Source organism: Plasmodium malariae (genome assembly GCF_900090045.1).
Source record: "Plasmodium malariae genome assembly, chromosome: 14".
Taxonomy (NCBI): domain Eukaryota; phylum Apicomplexa; class Aconoidasida; order Haemosporida; family Plasmodiidae; genus Plasmodium; species Plasmodium malariae.
Window position 1 is genome coordinate 2965017 of NC_041788.1, and position 18989 is coordinate 2984005.

Sequence of the window (18989 nt, forward strand, 5' to 3'; positions counted from 1 at the left end):
TGATGTTGTCTTCGTAATAATTTTTTGGCAGTTCTGTTTAATACTACTTCATCTAGCACTACAGACACATATATAATATTATGAACATACAACACTACTAATTTATCAATGCTTATCATATAACAAAACATTTTTTTAAAACATCCTGTTATTGCTTTTTTATTTATGATATCTGTTCTACATTATTTTGTGTCTCTTAGGAAAAACATTTTTCGTGTTATTACAACATTACACTATTCAGGCGGTACATATATTTAAAAAAAAAAAATATGAAATGTAGGGAACAGAAAAAGTAAACAGCAAAATCGCAAAATAGAGAAATAGCGAAACAGCCAAAAAAAAAAAGCAAAAATGAAAAAAGAGCACAAAAAAATTAAGCTGAATTATATTAAATTATGTTAAATTAAACTAAAACTAAATTATATAATATTAAACTAAATTATATCAAATTATGTTAAATTAAACTAAAACTAAATTATATAATATTAAACTAAATTATATCAAATTATGTTAAATTAAACTAAAACTAAATTATATAATATTAAACTAAATTATATCGAATTATGTTAAATTAAACTAAAACTAAATTATATAATATTAAACTAAATTATATCAAATTATGTTAAATGAAACTAAAACTAAATTATATAATATTAAACTAAATTATATTAAATTATTTTAAATTATTTTAAATTATATTAAATTATATTAAATTAAACTGAGTTAAATTAAGTTATATTAAGTTAAACCAAACTATAAAAATTTAGTTTAATCTGGTTTAATTTATCTTAATCTTTTAATTCCAGCAAATAACAAAAATTAGTAGTTATTTATCTGAAGGATTTGTTTACTACCCATAAACTTCATTTACACGAACAATACTATTTACACATTCGTAAAAACTAATGAAATTAAAAAAAAAATGAACGTAAAAGGGAGAAGTGAAAAAAAATAATCAATTACACATTTGAGTGTAGTGTATTGGTTAGATCGTAAAAAATGAAATATAAAATATAGAAAAAAATAGGTGTCCATTTTGCAAAAAAATGAAAAAATAAAAAAAAATAAATAAAAAAAAGCAAAAAAACGAAATAACAAATTAATAAAAAGCGAAAACGCAAAAATGCAAAAAGCAAAAATGCAAAAAGCAAAAAGCAAAAAGCAAAAATGCAAAAAGTTAAAAAGAAAAAAGTCAAAAAGTAAAAATACAAAAAAGCAAGAAAGCAAAAAGGCATTTTTTTTCAATTATGCACAAAGTGCAATTTAGTAGATACGTAAAAAGCATGGAACGTTATGCGTAAATATATACACATATATATGTACAGTTATGTGTATGCGTATATATATGTAAATGTATATGTACATATATATACGAAATATATGTATGTATATACGTATTCATAAAAATAAACGTTATATATTTACGCAAATTGCCTTTACTATTTTCAAGCACTCTTATCTTTTCCTCATCTGCAATAAAAATAAAAAATAAAATTGTAAGCTAAATGCATTTACGAATGCGATATATTATTAACAATTAACGCTTAACGATTAACGATTAACTAATAACTAATAACGCTTAACAATTAACGATAAACTAATAACGATTAACTATCAATTATTAGCGATTAAATGTTAATGATTAATAGAAACATCTCGTAAACGCATAAAATAAACATTTTGTTTCTGAAAAATTCCAATGTATTCTATATCAAAAAGAAATTACAAGGTTTTCCATTCAGCTTTAAAAATCATGGCACAATTTGGCAAAATCAAATGAGGATAAAAAAAAAAATAAAAATAAAATCGAAATACCATCGAGATAATATCAAAAAATCTAAATAAAAGCGACATAAAATCGACTTAAAATCGAAATAACACAAAAAAAAAAAAAAAGGAATAGTAAAAAACTAAATATATAGATTTGTTTATAACCCTATTTTAATAATTGTGTTTAACTTCAATATCATTTCTTTCCTTCTCATTTTTCTTTTTTTTCCCCTATGTTTATTATTAGTACAAAATCAATGAATTTACGTAAACATACATTTAATTCATTTCTTCGTATTGTGCCACGTAAAATACAAATATACAAATAATAAAAATATAATAATAATACACATATATATATGTATGTATACGTATGTGTACATTAAAATATACATATGTATAAGCATATGTAGGTATTTGTATACCTCATATTATGTATAGGTGCCCATGTGTTTACACGTATACGTATGTGTAAAACTGTCATATGCGTATAATCGATATATAGTTCAATAGACGTACTTTTTCTATAAAGAAGAATTAGTTGAAAACATGGACAAGTTTAATAGAGGTACCACAATATATCATGTGACATGTTAAATGCGTATACATATGCTTAGTTCATTTAATGATCTTTTACTTCGTAAAAATAGTTTTTTCTGTCCTATTTATTTTTTTTTTTTTTTTTGTTTATAAAAATATAATATAATTGTACAAAACAGAACGATGAGTCTATGGAAAAATAAATGCACTTCTCATTTCGCTTTTCTGTACAGATAATATAATAAGTATAAATGTTGGAGGAAAAATCTACATGACCACGATTAGTTTAATATGTAGATACAAAAACTCTTATCTATATGAGATTATTTTAGGTATGTGCAAAAGAAAAAAACTTATCCAAGAAGGAGTAAACGGGAAAGTACATTCGCGAAAATTGAGTGTCGAAATAACTCAATAAAATATATCGTGGAAAAGTTTAAAGCTTAAATTGCACAAAACTGTGCGCGGAGGCACACGAATATGCATATATACATATATGTACTTATATACATATGTATGCGTGTCGTTATATATTTATAATGCTTCTATTCCTTTTCAGATAAGTTGAAAGATGTAACTAATTTCTCAAGTAAATACTAATTATTATGAAAACCATAAATGTTTCTTCAAATAATAGTCTTCTTTTTTTTTTTTTTTTTCACTGTTTTCTCTCCCCCTTCCTACCTTCAGATGATCATAAAATGAAAGAAATATTTATAGACAGAAATGGTTGTAATATATAGTTAAAAGAAATAAATATATTACATATGTGCACAAAACTACAATATTTAGTTTTATTTTGTGTCTCAAATGCTTGTCTATATGCTTATGTATGTGTGCGTACTTGTGTATGTTCGTATATATATATATATATATATATATATGCAAGTTTATATGTATGTGCGACTGCCTTCCCGATGTAACAGTGCTAAGAATCTTTTGTAAAAAATGGTCCTTTTATTTATGCGTTTGATGATTAACATATGTATAACGAAATATATTCAACTTTAGTTTAATTAAATTTCATTTTTTTTCCTATTCTTTTTTTTTTTTTTGTACCATATCCCCTTCTTTGCAGGAAATAGATTTGAATATATACTGGATTTCTTAAGGGACGGTATGCTAATATGCGAGAATGACATTAATGTGTTAACGAAGATACTAATTGAAGCGGTATATTTTAAATTATCTTCTTTAATTAGAATAATAAAAAAGAAAATATGTTTACTATATTGCAATATTGGTAATAATGTATATAAGAAAATTTTCAAAAGTATTATTAATACAATTGAAAAAAGTAAAATATTGGAAACAGATAAATTAAACAAGTTAGGAAATGTGTCAAATTATGGTGAACTAAAATATTACAATGTTATAAAAAAAAAAAAAAAAAAAAATGATAATAATAACAATAATAATAATAATAATTGTGTTCATTATTTAAATACTAGTAATTCGGATAATGTTGTATGTAACAAAAGTGAATGTGCAAATGAAGAGTTTAGTAATGATATATGCAAAAAGAACAACAATAGTTCTGTACATTTATCATCAAAAAGTTTTAATAATGAAAAAGAAATCATTTCTCACCCAATGCATTCAGAGGAAGAGAGAACGAAAGAAAAAAATGATATTAATAATAATGAGAATTATGTAAATTTTTATATGAGTTATAATAAAGAAAGAGAAAATATGAATAAGAAGGATACATTTATTAACATACATACACAGAATAAATATAGTGATTATAATATAACAAATAATTTTATAAATGATGTAGAAAAAACAAATCATAGCACGTCCATTCAGAAAAATTTCATTATTAGAAATGATAGAAGTGACAGAAATGAGAATAATGAGAGAAATGAGAGAAATGAGAGAAATGAGAGTAATGATGAGAGTTTCATACCCTTAGCTTATGTGAAATTAAAAAACAAAGACCACAAATATGTTTCCTTTTCGGACAAGAATAACATACACTTCTACAATGATAAAGGTTGTCTAGTCGTGTAGCTGATTCGTTTTATTCTTTTTTATGCTGCTTCTTTTTACGCTCCATTTTTCTGCTTTTTTTTCTTTGCTGAATTATATTTCTAATATGTTCATATGCATGATGAAGTGATAAATGTGATTGCATTATATAAATGATACTTTGAAATTGCGGAAAAGGTGTGAAGTATGTTTATTTGCTTTATTTTTTAATGTTTTATATTTGCATATTGTCATTTCTCTGTATATTCCGTTCATATGTACCTTTTTCTATTATTATTATTTTTTTTTTTCTTTTGTTGATACAGACACAAAGACGTCGAATGGATGTGAGATGGTAAGTGAAAACCTCTCAGAAAAACATGAAAAGATTAATAACATAAAGGAGTGGGGTATAACAAACGGTATGAATAGCTTGAATTACTCCACTTATGCGACTTCGGGCAGTTGTACAAATTATACAAATATGACAAGTGATCACAATGAAAGTTATAAATATAATAATTACAAATGTAACAATATAAGTAACTCAAGAAACGAAATTCTTGTGTACTCAGAAATTGACGATATTGAAGAAACATCCCCTTTTCCAATTCTGTCGAACATTAATTTGGGGGAACAAATATTTAGCACGACAGTGGACTTTTAGTTTTATTCCTGCGAATGTTAATTTATTTTTGTGCTCAACATACATACGTATGTTTATACACACACACACATATATATGTATATATATATATATATATATATATATATATATACATACACATACGCATGTACATATGTATGAGCACTTACACAGGTACATGCACGCGTATTGTAGTCATACCTACAGTGCGTTTACGCCCATTTTGTCTTAACTCGTTAAAAAGAAATTTTACCTTATTTTTAAAATCCTTTCATCTATTTTAAGTTCTGTGAAAAATAGAAAAATTTTATATAATTCAATTGGATTCCTGTAGTATACAATAAAATGGATACATGCTTACTTGCCAACATATATATACCTCCTTGTATAGATGTACATATACATCTATACATGCAAGCGCTATGGAGTTGTATATATATGTATATGACTACCATATTTATGAGAATACTTATAAAAATAATTATAAAAACGCAAAAGGGAAGAGTTCACAACATAAGAAATGATTACCATTTAAAGTTAAAAACCTATAAACAGATCTTCTAATACAATACTTTTGATTTCCTTACAAGGAATATATGGCGAATTGTATAAAGTGTCAAGTAAATAGCGAGTACATTGCGTAAACTTAGTTGAACAGCAAACTGTGCGTCAAGTTATATAACTTACTAGCTTTTTTTTTTTTTTTTTTTTTAAATATACCACAAAAGGCGCTGTTATGATTTCATATGCATACATGTGTATATTGTGTATGTATGTATGTATAAGCATTTTCAGCTTAAGGCAAATAACTTCTTTGTTTATAACTGAACAAGAATGTTAAATGGAGGTACTACAACTACAATATAACTGTTTTCTATTTGAATGTAAAGCAGTTAATATACAACTTATAATGGCCGTAAAATGTACATTTACGGAGAAATGTTTTCTTTTTCTTTTTTTTTTCCATATTAATGAACATTCTTTCTACATTCACAAGTAAATATGCTGGATATATTTATATATTCACATATACATGTATAATTATACCATAAATATATATATATATATATGTATATGTTCATACATTTATGTATAAATTTAAAAGACAAATTCATAAACGTTCGAAAACATTACTCAAAAAGGACAAAAATTGTTCACTGTTGTTTCAACGAATTTTTACAAATTAAAATATCGAAAACTTCAAAAATTTTTACCATAAATGATATTTTAACTTATATGTTAAAATGTATTAAATCTTGAAAGATAAAATATATAATTTTTTTTTTTTTATATTTTTTTATGTTTTTTTATTTATTTTTATTTATGTTTCTTAATTTATTTTTGTTTATGTTTCTTAATTTATTTTTATTTATGTTTCTTAATTTATTTTTATTTATGTTTCTTAATTTATTTTTATTTATGTTTCTTAATTTATTTTTATTTATTTATTGTTTTTTTTTCATTATTTCTTAATAATTTATTTAAAATATATCTTCATTTATTCGGTTATGTGTATGTACAAAATATATGTATATATATATATATGTAATTAATGTTATATACAGAAAGATGTATATATATATAGTGCTTGCTTCCCATGAGAATATCTTCAATTTTATTAGCATCTACGCGTTTGTGTTATATGCATGATCGTAATAACTGCGCATGTGTATATAGGTAAAAATGTAATATATTTATCTGTACAGAATTAATGTTTATATGTGAATATATGCGAAAACAATGCACATATTTGTATATAATATATATTAATATATTATTATATAAATATATATATATGAATATATTATATATATAAGTATACATATAATTATATTACAAATAAATATAAATACCATACATATAATATTATTTTTCTTTGTACAAAAAACTAATTTATACTATTTCTGTCAAATTGTTCTTCATTTTTCGGTACTTCTAAATGTTCAAAAAAATATAAGCAAAAACAAAAGATAGAAAAAAAAAGCTATTATAAAGCGTTTTATTTTATATTTTTATTTTAGTAACTCCCTTAGCTTCTTTTTATATTATTTAGCCAAAAAGGTGCTATGTGAATAACAATGTACACGTCGTATATGTATTTATGTTTGTGTATATACGTTTAAGTATATATGTATAAATTATGTATTTATACAGTTATTTTCGCGTTTCATGATATTTATTTCTCCAAAATTTATTTATATTTTGCCTTTTTCCCATACTTATATAAATATATATACATAGATAAAAATATATGCATATATAAATATATTTACATATAGTACTATTTTTTCGAGCAATTTACTTTTCGATACATTTTACAAACATTTTAGTGGGCGAGAAAAAACTAAACTAATTAACGTAAAAAGTATATTTTAATAATGCCTTTTTTATATTTACATTTTTAACGAAATGTGTGGCTTATATGAATATTATTTTATATACCAGTGTATATATATATGCGTACGGGTACATACATGTATATATATTTATATATACATATACAGTTGACCTTTTTAACTTGCTTAATTGTTAACTTGCTATATTATGTACATTTACTCATTTTTATAATTTTCAATTTTTCGAAATTCTTTTTTCTTTTACTCCATATTTTGTTAACTTCGTATTTTAACTCCATAAATATTTTTTGTTTACCCAATATAAATATATATATTTTTTTTTTTAACTAACCATTCAGCAAACATATAGTTTTATTTTAAGTCTCATTTACATTTACGGTAGCTTTTTCTTTCATTTTTCATTTTATAGTACCTTACTCCATTTTATTTTACTCCATATTATACCGTATTTTATTACATTTTCATTTTTTTTTTTTTTTTTTTTTTTGTATCCGTAGTGATATTATTATTTATGTGAACGTAACATTAATTAGTAGTAGTATTTTTTTTTTTTTTATATATAGCGAATTAAATGTATTTTATAGAATTATTATTTTTCGAATTTTTTTTGTATGGACAGTTGTAATAATTTTGCTGTATTTGCCATTTACATAGAACATTTGCTCGTTTTGTTATTATATCGCGAACAAGTGCAGGGGGTACGCCTGTGTATATAACTCTATTGTAGTGTACCCACGGGGATGTGATACATTATTTATACATTGCACCATACAGAGCTATAACGCCTGGACATTTCTAATACTGTTTCATTTTTTATATAACTATAGCCCCATCTGTGTGCCTTTTCCTTTACTGATATATTAGAGTTTTCATCTTTTCCATTTTATTCCTTTTTGCTTGTTTTTTTTTTTTTATTTTTTTTATTTTTTTTAATTTTATTGCCACCTCCCGCTATAACTTCAGCACGCATTGGAATTAGCATCTTGGAGGAAACACAGAAACATTTAGTGTGTCTGAGTTAGCATCGTAAAATAGTATGTGTCGTTGAAAAATAATTGAGTAATAAATATGGATGTGGTAAGCTTCAAAAGGTATCTATACAAATTTTTAGAAAATACAAATGAGTATACCCTCGATTTTGGAGAAAGCAATAATTTCAAATATTTTGAAGAAATAAAAGGAACTGGGAAAAAAAATTCTAGTAATATTTATAGACCATTTAATTATGAAATATGTGAAACGTTAGAAAAAACGAAAGGACTTTTTCAGATAGAAATGAAATCCAAATTTGAAGCATTTTGTTTTTTTTGTAAATATTATTATAACAATGATTATTTAGGAGAAAGAAAAAAAGAAATAAGAGGTAATGAAACAATATTAGGTGAATATGCATTTAAAACATATGGACAGGTAAAAAATGAAATAGAGGTTTTTGCTTCAGCTCTTTACCAATTTGAAAATATTGAACCCAATACATTCACAGATAATGGAAAATATAGTATGTTAAAAATTTTAGGTATTTGGTCCAAAAATAGAATAGAATGGTTTACAACTGATATGGCTTGTTCAGCTATTGATTTTGTTACAGTTCCAATTTATGATACTATGGGGATAAATTCAGTTAAATATATATTGGAGAGAACACAAATGAAAATATGTTGTATTGAAGCAGAAAAATTAGAATGTCTAATAAAATTAAAGGAGGAGTTAACAGATTTATATATTTTAATTATTTTTGATGAATGGAGTTTAAAAGAGGATATAAAACAGAGAGCCAATAAAGTAGGGTATAAGGTGTATTTTTATAAAGATTTAATAGATAAGTATAAAAATAAAAATATAATACCTCAGTATGATCCTTATGATGATGCCTTTCATAGTACAGAGAAAGTTGGCAATGATGCAGGGAAGCATAATGAAAAGAGAAATAAAAATGAAGAAGTTCAAACAAAAATGAGCAATAACAACAAAGATGATGAGAAAAATAATATCATGTTAAGGCAAAAATTAAAAAAAATGAAAAGGAGTATAACAGATGTTTGTTCCATAATTTTTACATCTGGATCTACTGGTACACCTAAAGGTGCTATGCTATCCCACAATAATTTTATTTCATTTATGCAAAGTTATTTACTTGATGGAAATAGATTAGGTTTAATAAAACATGATGTCGTTCTTAGTTATTTACCTCTAGCACATGTATATGAACGATTTATAGAATTTGCTGTAGGAATTTTTGGAACAAAAATTGGGTATTTTTCAGGAAATATTAAAGAATTAGTTAGTGATATAAATGAGTTAAAGCCAACTTTTTTAATTACAGTCCCTAGAATATTACAAAAAATTCATGACAGTGTTATGGAGGGCTTAAGAAATAAATCTTTCATTTCTCGAGCTTTAGTAAAAACAGCTTTAAAAAATAAAAAAAATAATTATTTAAAAAATTCACAAAAATTTCATCATCCTTTATACGATTTGATATTACAACCAGTGAGGAATAAATTTGGAGGACGTATACGAACACAAGTTATGGGTTCTTCGTCCATGGATAAAGATAAACTAATAGATTTACAGATGATTTTTTCATCTCCTATAGCAGAAGGATGGGGTATGACAGAAGTAGGGATAGGTTTTTTACAACATCGTTATGATAGCACTAAAGGAACAATAGGAGGAATGTTTGCTAATGTGATTATGAAAGTTATAAAGGTACCTAACATGAAATATGATCCAAAGACGTACCCAAATAAAGGTGAACTATGTGTTAAGGGATCAAGTATTATGATAGGGTACTTTAGAGATGAAGAATTAACCAAAAAGTCATTTGATGAAGATGGATTTTTTTTAACAGGAGATATTGTAGAAATTAATGAAAATAATGAATATGTAAGAATAATTGATAGAGCAAAAAATATATTTAAATTAGCTCAAGGTGAATATATTGAACCAGAAAAATTAGAAAATATATATTCAAATAGTATTTATATAGAAAATATTTTTGTTCATGGTTATAGTTATGAAAATGAGTTAGTTTGTATTATAGTACCAAATGAAAACTTTGTTTGTGATTATGCTAAGAAGCATAATTTAATGAATTTATCCTATGAAGAATTGCTAAAATGTGATACTATTAAAAAACTTATACATGATGAAATTATAAATATTTCAAAAACCTATAGTCTAAATGGTATTGAAAAAGTTAATCTATTCCACTTAACCCCAATCCCTTTTTCAGTAGAAAATAAGCAACTTACCCCAACTCATAAAATTATTAGAAGTGTTATCCTGGAGTATTATCAAGAAATTATTGACAATTTGTACAAAAGTAGGAACAAGTGAGTGACTCTCTACTCCCAGTCCACGTTTCTATTTTCTATTTTCAATTTGTTTTTTTTTTTTTTTTTTTTTTTTTTTTTTTATTATTATTATTCGTATTTTATATATTTTAAATGTAAAGGAGTGTGAAAAAAAAAAAAAAAAAAAAAAAAAAGAAAAAATGCAATGCATGTACCAATCAAGTTGCTCTCTTTATGCCAGGAATTTTTGTACCTCCTCCTTACTTTAACGTGCACGTTTTAATGTTCTATATGGAGGGGGAGTGAAAACATACGCATTTATAAGTGTATGCATGTGTACATGTATATATATTTACGTATGAATATATATACGTGTGATCATATATGCATGTGAATATATATATACGCATGTATCTATTTATATATATATATATATATATATGTTTGTGTCCCTGGAGTTGTAGCTGTTGCTATGGACGATAATGCGAATCTCTTTTTTTATTTCGTTATGTTGTTATCTTTTTATTTTTCTTTTTTATATTTTGTATTGTTTATTTTGCATTTTTTTTATTTTGGATTTTGTTATTCAGCTATTATTTTTTTATTTTGTATTTTTTTCTTTTCTTCATTCTGTTATAATCATCCCCACTTTTTAATATAATTGATAATGAAACATTTATGGTAGAGTCATTTTTGTGATATAATTTAAGTCCATATTATTATTTTCCCATTTTATATTTTTAATTTTTTTTTTAAAATAATGTGTTCATAAATAGCTGTTTTCAGTTCACAAATGCACACATAGATATGTACTACATAGTCATGTATCCATATATGAATTCCCCATTTTTCTCTTTTCCCTTTTGCATGTATTTGTTAAATGCTGCACACATGAAAGAGTGTACAATTGGTACCTACATTTTGTTCGAAGATGATTACCATATTTTCTTATTGGATTAAAGTGAAACAACTAAACCTGATACTAACACATAGAGCATATGCTTATTTTAAAAATAATTATAAATATAATTATAAATACATTTATAAATATGTTTATTTATTATTATACCATACCAACTACCGATTTTCGTGTTTACGTATACAAGATTTAATCAAAAATTACTAAGGGTGGTAGTAATAGGGAATAATGAACAAGCAACAAACTCCCAAATGTAGCAGTAAATATAGCAGCAAATATAGCGGCAAATATAGCGCAAATATAGCGGCAAATATAGCAGCAAATATAGCGCAAATATAGCGGCAAATATAGCAGCAAATATAGCGGCAAATATAGCAGCAAATATAGCGGCAAATATAGCAGCAAATATAGCGGCAAATATAGTGCAAAATTTAACAGCAATTTTGTTTGCCTCTTTTCTACTGAGAAAATTGCCACTACAGATAAAACTAAGACGCAAATGTGTAAAATGAAAAAAACTTGAAAGCACGTTACTACCTGTTAATATAAACTATATTCGCAAATATTAAAATTTGCTTCTTTTAAAATGGAACACAGAACATTTTTCGTTCATGGCTGCAAAATTTTAAAACTGTTCAACTACATTATAAATTATAATATTTTTGGTAAATTATAAAATGTTGTATTCAATTTCTAAATTTTGTATTTTTAAATAACAAAGGTTTTTGAATTATATATAATTAAGTTAACAGGAGTAACAATAAATTGAATAAAAGATATTGTTAAATGAGGAAAAAAAAAAAAAAAAAAAAAAAAGATAAAGATAAAGATAAAGATAAAAATAAAAATAAAAATAAAAACAAATTTAATTACGTTAAATTTTTTTAAAAAATGTAGAAAATGCATACAACAATACACTTTTTTCTTTTTTTTTTTTGATTGTTCTTTCATTTTTTTTCATTGTCATGCTAGCCTCAACACTCTATGAAGCTATACAATTTAAAAAGACAAATATGAGAAGTAATAATCAATAACACCAATATTAAATTATGTATTATTCAGTTAGATTATCACTCTTCTTTTGATTAAAGCAACTACAGGTAAAAAAAAAAAAAAAAGAGGAGTTATATAAATATTATATATATTTATCTATCTACATATATATATATAAAATAATGTAACATATAACATACGCGCTAAGATTATTTCATTCGGGTATATATTTTCAATTACAAATAATAAAATGTATTTTTATTTTTTTTTTTGCTTTCTTGTTTTACTTCATTTTTGTCTATTTTTTTATTTTATTTTTATTTTAATGCTTTATTTAAAGAAAAATTCCACCGAAATGTGCACTTCTTCGATGAAATTTTAAATATTTATAAAATTGACAAAACGCTTGTATTATTTTTATAGATCATTTTAATTATATATGTAAATAAAAAAAATCAAAAAAACAATAACAAAACAAATGTACAGAAACATGTATTAATAATATCTGATGGTATATTATAACTAATTTTATCTTCAGTAGTTTTGTTATTTAACTTCTTTACATGAGCTATTATTCGTTACTTCTCTAACATGAATATTCGTATATTGAATGTGTATCACGATTTAGAAAAATACCAAAGTTGTTCATTTTGCTCTCTAATTTGTATATATAGATATGCATATAGTATATGCATATTATGCCGGGTTTTATAAAACTTATTAGGTCTTCTTTAAATACACAAACCAAATATTTATGCAAAAAACTCGCGAATACTTGTAAAAACTCATGTACATGTTTACAGAGATATTTTAACTTCAACACAACTTTAAGTAATAGATCCATGACGCAAATAATACAGTTGTAATATTATTAAAGACAAACATTTTTTTTTTTTTTTTTTTTGTGCAATAATATCAGCAATTTATTAGAAATATGTATGACGTAACGCAGACTAAATATACCAGTAAGTTTTTTCATTTCTACTTCTTTTAATATTTTTTTCATTTATTCTTTTCATTCACTTTTATTTACTTTTATGCTTTTTTTTTTTTTTTTTTTCATTCTGAAAAATCTAAAAAAAAAAAAAGAAAAAAAGAAAAAAAATATAATAATTTTTAGTGCATGTTAAAAAGTAGTTAACGTTTTGGCCAATCACACTGAGAATTATAGTACTGTACTTTTATTAATATATGTATACGCCATTATATTTTTCCATTTCGTTAATTAGATATTCATTAGACATGTCACCCGCTACATTAGACGTATTTTTAATTTAAACTTCCTCTTAAGTAGTGTTAGTAATAAAGATACAAAAAAAAAAAAAAACGAAAATACAAAAAAGGAGAAAATTTCAACAAACGATTGTTATATGTACGTTTTGTACGTACTCGTATGTATGTATGTATATATATTCGTATGTATATACATGTACACATGTGTATATGTGAGAAAATCTTAATTGAACTAGTTACCTTTAAGATGATTGAAAAAAAATGCATACATATATATTCCTCCAAATATGTTGAATTACTAGACCCAATTATTATTTGCACATCTTTTCCTTTTCCTACTCCCTCGAAAATTTTAAAGAATAAAAATTAATATGTTCTGGCAAATACATGCAATAAATATACAAACATATACATATGTGTGCATGTTGCACATCCATGTACATATGCAAGTTGCGCATCCTTCTGAACTCCTTATCCGAAGCTCCCTAAATTAATTCGTTGCTCTTTTTTTTATATTTCTTGTACGATATTAGCGATGACGAGCGGTTGGGGGAAGGGCATCCCCCATGCAAAACTACCGTCTTGTACTCGTTCGAATTTGCAAGATAGGAATCATAGTCTTTTCTATTTAAAGAGATGGAGTCAATACTACTACTTTTATCTTTAATTAAATTTTCTGAATATTTGTCATCAATTTTAAGCATAGTATCAAAATACTTTTTATAATCATCAAAATTATTTTTACTGCTGTTTTTACGTCCATCTGGATTAGTCACGTCCAAATTATTTTCAAGATTACAATTTTTACATTTTTTACACATTTCTTGCTCCGTTAATTTCTGAATAATACTTTCTTTATTTTTGTATTCATTTACATTTGTAGTCATATGCATATCTGATATTTTCGGCAAAAACCAAGGGTGTCCTAAAGCTTGCATAGCTGTACATCTATCATCTGGATTTTTACTACACATCCACAATATAATTTCTTTTACATTTTCTGACTTAGTTAGCCAATGTTTCGTATTAAAACTAATATGACATCTCATATTTTTTTTAAAAATTTCTTTCACATTATTACCTCTAAATGGCGGGTAACCACAGAGTATATTAAACAATATAACACCTAAACTGAATATGTCAACTTTAGTACCATACGATGCATATTTTAATATTTCTGGGGCAACATAACCTGGAGAACCACATCTCATATTCATCGATGGACTATTCAAAAAAGAGGCTAACCCAAAATCTATAATCTTTAATGAGCTAGGATCATTCACATTTTCAAGCATTAAATTTTCCATCTTTAAATCTCGATGTACGACACCATTAGAATGTAATGCTTCTAAAGCTATTAAAATTCTTTTAATTGCTTTTTTAGCTACTTGTTCTGTATAAGGACCGTTGTTATTTAGATATTCAAATAACTCACCACCTTTTAAATATTCTAATACAAGATATACAAATCCTTCTTGCTCATATGCTGATATTAATTTTATTATATATTTATGCATAACTTTTCTTAATACTTCTATTTCTGTATATACATTAGATTCCTTTACCTTTGATTTGTCTACTTCCTTAACAACTACTCTGTTACCATATAATATATTTGTACCAATGTACGCTGTGGAAAAACTTCCCTTCCCTATCTTTTTGTTTAAAACGTATACATTTTTAAAACCTAATATAGGGAAACCCAGCATATTGAAAAATTGACTCATTTCACTAAATTCATCTTTACTTCTACACTGAAATTGATATTCCTCATTTGCTGTTATTATATGAATACATGGTCCTATCTCTGTTATGTTATTAATTATTCGACACCCTTTCAAAGGTACTGTAAATTCTGGATTCTCCTGATATATATATGTCCAACATAATAAATAAGGATTCTTCTTCTCATCATATATTAAGGACACATGAGATGCAGCGCCTGTTGCTAAGGGAAATTCTATTCTTTTCCCTTTAAATAATTGTTGATACCTTTTTTCCATAATTCAGTATGCGCAAATGTTTACTTTGCTGGTTTATCCTCTTGTTAGTTTGCTTGTCCTATTTCACTCTTTCTTTTGTGACTATGCCAAATAAATGTAATTGGAGGTAAAAAATTTTCACGTGTTATAGTTTGCCATAAAAACAAAAACATATGTAGAAAACAAGAATATTTAAGGCTCAAATTTAAAAAATGAACAAAAGAAAAAAAGAATAAAGAGAAAAGAAAAAAGGGGAAATATAAAGATCTTATCTTTGAATTTACGTTAAACCACAAAAAAAAAAAAAAAAAAAAAGATCAATCAAGGTAAGAATAAATATCAATAACAATGTCTATACCTGTACCCATCGATGTATGACTATACATATATATATATATATATATGCGCACATATAAAAATATGTGTAATATATGCTCATTAAAATTTTTGCATATACAGAGTAAATTATGGACACAATAAAAAAAAACAAGTTAATATTAAAAAATGAGGGAAATTACGTAAAAGTGGCAAGTGATGGAAGTGAAATGTTTACACATAAAGAACCATACACATATACATAGCGTATATACATAAACATATATAAATATATATATATATATATATATTTATATATATATATATGCACATATACACCTTCATATATTAATGAAAGACAAATAGCATTCAAAAGTAGATTATTTGAATCATCACAAATACCACCAATGTATGTGTATGTGCATACTTATATGTGTATATATGTGGTAGGATAAAGGTTTAAAAACAAAAATAATAATAATATGGAGGCGGGTTATTCTTTTTAAATATTAATAAAACAATGTAGGTTCTTTAAAACAAGTAAGACTCCCTTATAAATTAACAAAAAAAAAAAAAAAAAAGAGAAAAAAAAATACAAAAGGTTACGCATATATATATATATATATATATATATATTTATTTATTTACATATATCTTTATATATATACGCATTATACACAAAGTCATTTTATAACATTCTATTATATTTGTAATGTGACGAAAACTTCTATGTCACTTTAGATTGTTTAGTTTTATAATTCTTTCATCTTGGTATAGTTAACAACCAATAAATTACAGTACTCTCATATTACTCATCTTTTAATTTATTTTTACGTTTGCCATATACTCCAAATTATTTGTAATCTGATAGTAAATTTTCTCCAAAAGCAATATCTATTAATTTTTTTTTTTTTTCCTTCGATCATTCGCTTTATATTTTTTAAATTATGTGTGTACGTATGTATATATTTGAATATATGTGTGTACATGCTTATACAGGTGTACACTTGTGTACATGTTTGTGTATACACGTGTATATATGTATATATATATTTACATGCATATGTATATGTATATGTATATGAATATAAATATGTATATGTATATGTGTATATATGTGTGTATATACATACATATAAACTAAGATAAGCACATATATAAAACTGTTTACATAAAATGCTATTTACAAATCACCAAAAAATATATTTTCGTAAAGAACATTGAACTTTACAGGTTAATACACTTATATGGTAAAATTTTATATGCAGACATGCAATTTGAATTATGAATTAAAAATTAAAAAAAAAAAGGAAAATTCAATTGAAAATAAACGAACCTAAGCATTTTTATTGAAAGTAGTAATATAGTAGAATCCTACATGTTACAAAAAAAAAAAAAAAAGGAAAAGGTAAAATAATGTGTAAGGTTAAAAAAAAGGAGTAAAAAATGTATTTTTTAGAAAATTCGATTGTACAATATAAATTTGATAAATAACCAAATTAATGACATTAAAAGTAAAATAAATTTTTATACAAATATATATAGAGGGGGGAAAAATAAAAAATAAAAAAAAACTATACCAGAAAAAGGGAAGTAGCAAAAAATTATTAACGGACTTGTTAATAATTATTTTTTAAAGCTGTTGTTCATAAAAAAAAAAAAAAAAAAAAAAAAAAGCCTAACTTGTTCATTTAATTTCATATATAGAAATAAATAATTTCATATATATGATTTAATTAAAAAAAAAAAAAAAAAAAGCAAAAGAACAGAGTAGATTGAAAAAAAACAAATTAAGTTGTCAGAAAATTTTTGGTGTTTTTTTTTTTTTTTTTCCTGATTCTGTTGCTCCCTACTGAACAAAATTTAATGGCAACAGTTACTGAAATTACTGTAAGTTTACGTTATTGGAAATTTAAAAATTATCGGTGTACCATTCAAAGTTTTTTCAGTTTGTAACAATATTTATATATAATATATATATTAACTTTTTTTTTTTTGTTACAAAATTTTTAAGGTTCTTAACTGCTAAAAAAAAAAAAAATTTATATATATCAAAAAAAAGAGAGAAGGCAAAATACAATAAACTTTTTTCAAATGTTAGATAAAAGGATGAGTACTTAATTTCATATATATAAAGAATATAAATTAAAGTGCAAAAGAAAAAAAAAAAAAAATAGCGATTTATGAAACAAATATATTATTTCTTTATCATATAAAATTCTACAAATAAAAAGGTTTATTATTAAGTTCCAAATAGAATGAAATTTTAAAGAACACATAATAATATGCTACAACATAACCTGCGCACACATTACAGCTAACTTAACCTTTTTTTTTTTTTTTTTTTTTTCATTATGTTTTATTATTGCATGTTCATAATTTTTTTTTTTTTTTTATAACATCCATATTAATGCATACACATGAACACGCACACAAAAAAAAAAAAAAAAAAAAACTGTAATAAGAAAAAAGGAGAAATTTTATTTAAGCCTTTTTTTTTTTTTTTTACTATAAAAGGAAAAAATATAAAAAAAATACGGGTAAATTTACTAAAGGAACATGAATTAAAACAAACGTTTCAGCGAATATAAATTTAGTAAAATGATAGTTTATAATTCCTAATGTTGTGCTTTATTCTCCAAGATTGGAATTAAGCTTAATTGTTCTCGTGTTAACTTATGTTTTAAAAAGCTCAAGAATATGTAGTATGTTATTACATTGGTAAAACTGTTCTGTAAAAAAATAAAATAAGAAATTCCTCAGCTTAGAAGATCTAATGTAAATATAAAATAAATTTGGAGAGTAATGCTTTTGTTTTTACGTCATTTCTTGCTTTGTTTTTACGTCATTTCTTGCTTTGTTTTTACGTTATTTCTTGTTTCATTTTTACTTCATTTCTTGCTTCATTTTTACTTCATTTCTTGCTTCATTTTTACTTCATTTCTTGCTTTATTTTTACTTCATTTC

At 24.2% G+C, this 18989-nt stretch overlaps 3 protein-coding genes across 3 annotated transcripts; 2 read left to right on the forward strand and 1 right to left on the reverse strand.

The window, feature by feature from the left end:
* Nucleotides 1-2319: 2319 nt before the first annotated feature.
* Nucleotides 2320-4948, forward strand: PmUG01_14072900 (conserved Plasmodium protein, unknown function; the record flags this gene model as incomplete). The annotated part of the gene is made up of 5 exons (XM_029008320.1): nucleotides 2320-2338; nucleotides 2544-2642; nucleotides 3001-3039; nucleotides 3389-4309; nucleotides 4608-4948. 5 exons carry the CDS (start codon nucleotides 2320-2322, stop codon nucleotides 4946-4948), a joined length of 1419 nt encoding a protein of 472 aa, XP_028864622.1.
* A 3404-nt stretch (nucleotides 4949-8352) lies between these two features.
* ACS11 (acyl-CoA synthetase, putative) lies at nucleotides 8353-10623 on the forward strand (the record flags this gene model as incomplete). Its single annotated transcript, XM_029008322.1, has 1 exon — nucleotides 8353-10623. One exon carries the CDS (start codon nucleotides 8353-8355, stop codon nucleotides 10621-10623), a length of 2271 nt encoding a protein of 756 aa, XP_028864623.1.
* Nucleotides 10624-14210: 3587 nt separating this feature from the next.
* PK2 (protein kinase 2, putative) lies at nucleotides 14211-15728 on the reverse strand (the record flags this gene model as incomplete). The annotated part of the gene is made up of 1 exon (XM_029008323.1): nucleotides 14211-15728. The coding sequence occupies one exon, from the start codon at nucleotides 15726-15728 to the stop codon at nucleotides 14211-14213; it is 1518 nt and encodes a 505-aa protein (XP_028864624.1).
* Between the last annotated feature and the right edge of the window lie 3261 nt (nucleotides 15729-18989).